The sequence below is a fragment of the Bactrocera tryoni genome, chromosome 3 (genome assembly GCF_016617805.1).
Source record: "Bactrocera tryoni isolate S06 chromosome 3, CSIRO_BtryS06_freeze2, whole genome shotgun sequence".
NCBI classification, from domain to species: domain Eukaryota; kingdom Metazoa; phylum Arthropoda; class Insecta; order Diptera; family Tephritidae; genus Bactrocera; species Bactrocera tryoni.
In genome coordinates this window covers 25,092,783-25,101,165 of record NC_052501.1, presented here as the reverse complement: position 1 = coordinate 25,101,165, position 8,383 = coordinate 25,092,783, and the positions used below count along the sequence as shown (strand labels likewise).

Here is an 8,383-nt window from a genome sequence, read left to right as displayed (position 1 = left end):
CGACATTACAGCAGTAATTACAGCCAGAGACACAGAAGAAGCGCGAAGAAAACTTAATGAGGTCATGATACGGACGCAAGCAAATAAGCACATACCCCTCGAAATAAGTATGCAAAGGACTACGGATACTCATAGGACTCAAAAAGCGGTAAACTACCTAGGCGTAAGACTAAAAAATCCAGCGCGCCACATGAAAGACAGCGAAGATCACCTCCGAACGATAATAACAACAGCACAGAACAAATAAAGAAAGATCCAATAACAACATGGCAACAAAGATAGGAAAATGAGAGTTGCGACAGATGGACGGCCAGACTAATAAAAGATCTAAACTTATGGACGAACCGTAAATTTCGAGAAGTCGATTTTTAAACAACCCAACTGTTATCCGGTCACGGATACTTCACAAAGTACCTCCAAGGAATGGGAAAATTCAAAGAGTCGTCACCTATACAAGTACAACAACGCGACATAAGACGACGCTAAACACATTCTTTGAGTTGCGTTGGCAATGAGAAAGCACCGCCGTAGAAGACCTGGATGACCCAATAAACGTGGGGGATTATGCAGAAATTCGCAGCAATCTTTCTACGCAACAGAAAACGGGACCTGGACGCAGGTGCGCAGAAGATGTAAACCTCTCAATGAGAAAAATGAAACGCCACCCTGAAGTAATGCCAATGTGGACCCAGGAGAGTCTTATGATTGAGTTAATCTCAAGACCCACATGAGATAATTTCAACATCCCAGAATGAAAGTAATAATCTCGAATATTCTACGAATTGGAACTAAAATAAATAGACATCTACATACGACTATTTCAACGAAAGTTAGCCCGATATGTTTGGTATACTTGTAGAGATTAAATGGAATATTTTACATTTAATTACGAAAACATTGTCCAATGGAACAACGGGAAAAAATAACGATTGTGACCAGATTTTCAAAATATTTTCGATTTCACTCCTAACAGTATTAATTTTTAGGTTAAATACGAACTCACTCCTTACTTATTAATATTGAATCAGTAAAACCTTGTACCGTACGTACTCATACAAACTGTATGGAACTTTGAGAAGCAGAGATGTCGTGGTATAATATGGAAATAATATTTGAAAAATAGGTTAAGTGTTTGTAGCTGAACGGGTGTTCTAAATTGGAGAGCTCTAAGAATTTCTTGTGATTGCATGCGACGCCAACTTATTAATGTGGACGATCAAAGGAGTGAAGGGTAAGGTCTTGTGGCCTAAGGTTAGGTTGGGTTAAGTAAATAGACTATCGATAAATAGAAAATAAATAAACCATTAATAAATATCAAAAAATAATAAAAATAAATTAAAAAAAGATTTAAAAAAAATTAGTTAAAAAAAAATAAATTAAAAATTAAAACAAAAAATAATAATTATAAAAAAAAATATAAAAAATTAAAGAAAAAAAAATAATAAACAAATAAGCAAAAAATAAAAGAAACAAATAATATATAAAAATTAATAAGAAAAATTAAATTACGTTACACCAAAGTTATAATACCTTTCATTGGCACATTTCTTATGGCATAAAAGGGTATAAAACAAGAAAAAACGTTAACTTCGGCTGCACCGAAGCTAATATACCCTTCACAGATGCATTTCTTTTAGTAACTATGTGTTCAGTTTGTATGGAAGCTATATGCTATAGTAAATCGTTCTGAACAATTTTTTTGGAGATTATATTGTAACCTTAAGCAGTAATCCATGCCAAATTTCGTAAAGATATGTCGTCAAATGTGAAAGTTTTCCATACAAAAACTTGATTCCGATCATTCAGTTTGTATGGCAGCTATATGCTATAGTTAACCGATCTGAACAATTTCTTCGGAGATTACATTATTATCTTAGAAAATAACCTGCGCCAACTTTTGTGAAAATACTTGTGAAATGTGAAAGTTTTCCATACAAGAACTTGATTCCGATCGTTCAGTTTGTATGGCAGCTATATGTTATAGTGGTCCGATATCGGCAGTTCCGACAAATGAGCGGCTTCTTGAAGAGAAAATGATGTTTGCAAAATTTCAAAACGATATCTTAAAAACTGAAGGACTACTTCGTATATATACAGAGAGACAGACGGACATGGCTAAATCGACTCAGCTCGACATACTGATCATTTATACATACTTTATAGGGTCTCCGATTCTTCTTTTTGGGTGTTACAAACTTCGTGACAAAAATAAAATACCCTATTCAGGGTATAAATATCTTTATCTTGATTTTTGTCGGTCAGTTTACATGGCAGCTACATGATATAGTGGTTTGATCTGAACTTATGTTCAAGGATTATAGCGTTGTATTGATAATAAATCCCTCCCAAAATATCAGCAAGATATCTTGCTAAATAAAAAAGTTGTTCATACAAAGACTTGATTTTTGCCGATCAGTTAGATACAGCAGCTATACTACAGTCTGATAACGGCAGTTCCGAGAAATTAGCAGCCTTTTTGGACGAAAAAGATGTATGCAATCTTGTATGCAATTTGCGATCGATATCTCCAACAATGTGGGGTCAGACGGACGGCCATAGTTTAATTACCTCAGCTCATTATCATTTACATATACTCGAATAAATACTTTATATAAAAATATTCTAACTAAAAGCCAGTTCAGATATTATATTCTAGAAATTGTAGATGTGTAAATAAATTTCATGGAAGTTTAAATAAATAAATATTTATTTTATTTAGTCTTGTCAACATGCATAGACACACATACGCACTATATATAGTATATACATTTAGGAATAGGTAGATAGCTGTGTCGACAGTTTATAAGTAACGACTTAGTATATGGGCGCCTACGTGAAACACGCAGCGATCGGTAGGAATGATACTGGCAGATAATGCTCTTGGTAAGTTCACATATACACACGGTCTTATGTATATGCTGAGTAAATGGGAAATACAAAACAGCTTACATTTTATGCAAAAATCTCTAAGTAAATGCAATAAACTCTAAATACATTAAATAGAAAAATCAACAAAGAGGTTAATACTTGAGCTTTCAGCGCAGCAAAAACACACTTCATTTAAAGCTGCGACTCATTCTCCTCTCTTACGGAGCGCAACTCACGCCCAAAAGTTTGCGATTTCAAATTTATCGCATTGCTTATGCCACTCTGCGCCAGCATTTGGTCAACCTTGGGTGTTGTTAAACAATTATTGCTTTGCATTTTCGTATCGATCTCCGCAAAGTTGGGCGTATTCGCACGCTTGCGCCTTATATGCTCCGCATTCGCCGCTATTATGTCGATGTCAGTGTCCGTTACGCCAAACGTTGGAAATTCCTTCAGTTGCTCGGACTTTAATTGCAGTATTTCGCGGCGTATAGCCTCCACGTTTTCCTTCTCCTTGTCACTGGATGGTGGAGCTACACCCGCGGAAGCTGTTTCATTTGCTTTTAGTTGTGTCGCATTATCAGTCTTAAGATTAATGGTAGCATTGGCATTATCGGCGGTGTGTTGTGTGGCATTCAAGGGATATTTGTCGCCCACGTCCCGTGTTTGTACATTATTTGACTTGTTGTTGGTGTTCAAGGACGAGGCATTGAATAAAACGGCTAAAGGTAACGGCAAACGCGTTTCCAAATGACTGCCATTTTTAGCCTTCTCAATAAGTTCGCCGGTTTTATAAGATAGCGGTTCATAAACATGTTGCGGTTCGCGCACATCTGCTTGCTGTTCTGAAAGTATGCTCAGCAGCGATGGTCTTTCGTCCAGACGATTTGATACGTTTGGCATTTTAGCTGGCTCTTCCTCTTGTTTAGGCGCTACTATGCTTTCTTGCGGTGCATTAACTGCCGCTTGCTGCGGTGACGAGTCACTGAGTTCTTTATTCTCTGGCTCTGGCACTGGCTCGGGCGCTGGCGCAGGTGCTTGCGCTTCGGCAGGCGCATTATGCTGCACCTTCTTTTCGATTTGTTCCACCTTTTGCACCACCTTCTCCAACGTCTCAGCCACCATATTCTGCGTCTCCTCATTCTGTTTGGCCAGTTCATGCTTCAACTGATCCACAGTGCGTTCCAACAGTTCTTTGGTCTTTTTCAGTTCTTTGCGCGTCTCTTTGAGTTCCACATCATTGTTGCTTTTCGCCAACTTTTGTCCATTTTTCAACTCCTCAGCGGCAATTTCCTCATCCTTCTTGATAGCATCTTTATCTATTGTTTGCGGTTGCTGATTTTCCGGCGCATTTTGCTCTTCTAGCTTCGGTAGTGTTTCCATATTTGGTTGTTGCGCCGCTACCGCTTCATGTGGTAGCGGATTCTGCTGCAGCGGCTTCAGTTCCGACGGCGCTTCTTCTGCAACTGGTTGCTTTATGCTTTCGCCTACTTCCGCAGCTTCGTCTTTTGGCATTAACGCCTCAACTATAAGTGGCGCCTCCGGTTTAAGTGGCTTTGCATTCAATGTATTCTCAGGTTTTTCAGCTATCGCATTTGCTTTCGGTAATTCTGCGTTTTTATTAATAACAACTGCCGCTGGCTGCGATATCGTTTGCACAGGTGTGGCACTCATCAAATATTCAGACTTTTTCTTTGCCTCCGGCTCTAAATTATTATCTTTTAACTGCAAATCAACAAGTGTTTTCTCCACTCTCAGTTTATCTATTTGCGGTTGTGCTACCGCTGAGTCCAAGGCTATTTTATCAGTTGGTCGCAATAAATTCGTATTTTCCAATTCGTTAACTACATGTAAATGCGCACCCGAACGCTGTTCATCGATGGCATTCAAATTGGCAAACGTGCCCAAAATCATGAGACAAAAACCGCTAATGAATATAAACTGCGCCAAAGAACGCTCTGTCGAGTCTTTTTTCACGATTTTTCGAAAACAAAATGCCGGAAACATTATACAAATCGCTACGCCAATTGTGGAGCCCACCAAACCGATAACTAGCTCCACGGACGGTATCATTAGTGCAATGCAGAGTGCACAACCCACCAGACAGGTGGTTATGACTTTGAAGCGAGTCTCTGGTATATAACCACTGTTATCAGTGTGGCCCTAAAATTGTATAGACATGTGAATAGGTATTTACAATAAGTTGTGAATAGTAGAATAAACCTTGCGATAGAGTAGCGAGTAAATACTGGCACGGCAGGGGAATATGACGAGCGGAAAACTGAATGCAACCGAAAGCACAAATCCAACTTTTATAACATCGCTGCCAAAGGAGGGTGAAAAGTTCATCAAAATATTGCCTAGAAGATATTTTCAGTTATTTTTCAGCAAATTATAGGACATTTTCCCGCTTACCCGAAAAGGTTTGAGTACAAAAGGCGACATAACCAAAGAATCCGACGGCTATATACACAAAAGTGCAAATCCAAGTGGCGTTACGTACAATCCCATTCAATTTTTCCACGCTTTGGTTATTGATGCTCTCGAACACTTCAAAAAGTTGCCTGATAAAGGCAGTGTTTTCATTTTTTTTAAGGTTAATTAGTGTTTGCATGTATTTTAGATAACGTAAGCTTAACTCATTAACTAATGAAGCGTGCGAAATGAGGGGTTTAAAGCGAGGAAACGGAAGGAATGAACAGTGAGAGAGCATAGATGTTTAGGAAATTTTTACGAAAAAAAAATAAATTCATGAAGATTTTGTAAAGTTAAAGCACAGGTTAAGGTGAATTTTTGAAACCAAAAATTTTATGAATGATTGCGGTATTTGTATGTAAAAGCATCAATTTTTGTTGATTTTTTGCAAAAAAAAATATAATGATTTTTCAATGTTCAAAGAAATATAATGGCAGTAATTAAAATAATCAGCATCAATTTTTGTTGAGTTTTAGCAAAAAAAAAATTATAAACGTTTTTGTATGTTCCAAAAAAGATAATGGCAGTAATGAAAATAATCAGTGCAATGTCCATATGTATGTTTATGACGCATGCAGTGTGCGAAAAATATAAAATAATAAATTAATAAAGATTTCCACTTACATTTGACATGACAGCGCCATACTGAAGATCGGTAAGCATTGTAAAATACCTGCAGGTCGCCAATACTCCACTTTCTCCACCCAATCATGTGTTACAATATGTGCCTCGGATTCCAGTACAATCTTCACGACCAAACAGACGTAAAATCCAATCGATGCAGCACATACTGTTGAAAGGCTATCAACATTTTTCAACATTGCCAAGGGCAATATGCAGAAAACGGTTACAGCTATCATCACCCACGTGCGTAGGTGTGGAAAATCCGCCGAGTTAAGTGAAAACATTTTTGTAACGATTTGCGGTCCTAAATCACCCATCACCACGAAGTATGTGATGGACGTACCGAAAAGATAACCGATAATACATAACTCCGCAAGCAGTTTGCCCGATGAGCCGAACGCATGAAAGCCTGTAGCAGGTGAAAATTAAAGAAAAGCTAAAGTTTAAAATTGTTTGAATGTAGTTTATATACGTTAGTGTAGTGATTGCTTGGCAATTTTTTACTTTACCCAAAAACTCGAAACTTCTGCGACGTGTCAACAGTGAGGACTTTATTAGATAATGGCAACATATGCGGGTAATCCAGTTGCTGATGATGAGCAAGAGAACAGAGAGCACAATGCCGCACTAAAACATGGAAATATATGTTAAATTTCGAAATGTAAATAGTAATATGATGTACATATGTACATATGTATAAAGGTATGTGGTTGCATTTGCAACTAGTTATGGAGGTGCGAACACAACAAAACGATTAGCACATTAAATAATGAAACTTACAAATGTGGTTCAGACAATGTACATATTTAATCAATTAAAACTCGAAATGTCTATGTATGTATGTATATTGTTGTATGTCCATAGAAAATATATTTTGCTAAACTCAAATTATTTTCAAGTAACATTTCCGGAAAAAACACATTATTCATTGGATTCGCTACGAAATGATAAGCTGTATACCGGTAGATATAAATATTTGTACATATGTACAAGTATTATTTCAATACATGTATATAAAAACAATTTTCGTGTCTGCTAATATTTACTCATCTACATTTTCAGATTATTATTTGTATGTAACCTTAAAAAACACATTGTAAACAAAATAACTATTTTATTATTTTTTTAACGAGCTAACACAAAATATACACATTTTCAATTTTCTAGAGTTAATTAAAATTTAGTCATTAAAAGATATAATGGTTTTTATCATTTTCACACGAGATATTTGAGGTTTTAAAACATTGACAAAAAGAGTGTTAACTAATAATAGTATATGTTTGTTTGTAAGTATTTGTTTCAATACACTTCAACTAAGCAAGAATGAAATTTCTAAATCTGAATCTTTTAAAATTTTCAAAATATTTGCTTTAACCGTTTAAGCGCGCTAATACAATTCGTCTGATTTTATTAAAGCAATTAAAATAAACGCTACACATCATCTCATACGTTTGCTAAAACATATTAGAAATTCGGCTATTTTGTATGATTCATAAACAAGTAATATCTACATAATTTACTCACTTCCATATACATACATACATATGTGTAGTGAAACAGTAGATTTACTCACTTTTTGGAAACAAAATGGCATGGCTAGTATTCCCACGCCAATAATACTATTGGCTAGTGTCATTATATGCCCCGAATAAGCCAACATGTTGCAATAAAATTGTATCAATCAAGAAATGCCGTTATCAGGGGACTACCTTGCAAGGTTATTAGTTCAAGGGCTGAAGAAAGTTGCGCCAACCGCATGCGTTCCTCTAACGGCAAATAGTTCGTAACTCAGCTGTTTTAAAATAATGTGGGTGGGCGTTACGTTGTATACCTCGAATGTGTATGATTTCAACTGCAAACCGTTAATGAAAACTTTCTCCAATTCGACAATAAATTGAACTTGTTGGCACGATAGCATGTACTTTATATAAACTAAACAAATTTTGCTTCCGCCTTCCGTCTACAAAAATACAAATAGGTACATAAATATATTGCGCATATATATATATATTAACAAAGCTTTTTAATTTAAACATTGAATACCAACTTGATATACCTTAAATGTACTAAAACTGAAAATGTAGATAAGATAATAAAATGTTTTCAAACATTGTACAATCGGAAACCACGTATTTTTATTTTGCCTACACACACACACATGTAAATAATATAAACACTACATTAATTCACTCGCGTTACGCGATAAACAAAAGTTTAAATTATTGACGGTGTGGCAAACGATTTCGCACTGAAGCAATCGCCAATATACTTGTTGTTGATTGGCAAAGAAAAATGCTAATATTTTTGTTAAAACAAAACAGCGAAGCAAAATACAAACAATTGCCAGCTGGAGTGTAGTAGCCAGACTGGTGAAAAACTATGAATGTATTAACACTTCTACGTCTACTAAATTATG

The 8,383-nt window shown here is 36.1% G+C and overlaps 1 protein-coding gene across 2 annotated transcripts; it reads right to left on the bottom strand.

Annotated features, from left to right (window-relative positions):
* Window positions 1-2,674: 2,674 nt before the first annotated feature.
* On the bottom strand, window positions 2,675-8,293 carry LOC120771581 (putative sodium-coupled neutral amino acid transporter 10). Of its 2 annotated transcripts, XM_040099652.1 has the most exons (7): window positions 8,024-8,293; window positions 7,541-7,927; window positions 6,477-6,594; window positions 5,968-6,376; window positions 5,284-5,432; window positions 5,092-5,228; window positions 2,675-5,031 (listed from the first exon to the last, which is right to left on the bottom strand). In XM_040099652.1, the coding sequence occupies exons 2-7, from the start codon at window positions 7,625-7,627 to the stop codon at window positions 3,061-3,063; spliced, it is 2,871 nt and encodes a 956-aa protein (XP_039955586.1). In that variant the 5' UTR covers window positions 7,628-7,927; window positions 8,024-8,293; the 3' UTR covers window positions 2,675-3,060. The 2 variants fall into 2 exon arrangements, with proteins under 2 accessions (XP_039955586.1, XP_039955587.1); XM_040099653.1 differs by lacking the exons at window positions 7,541-7,927; window positions 8,024-8,293 and having other exon boundaries at window positions 5,968-6,403; window positions 6,477-6,564.
* Between the last annotated feature and the right edge of the window lie 90 nt (window positions 8,294-8,383).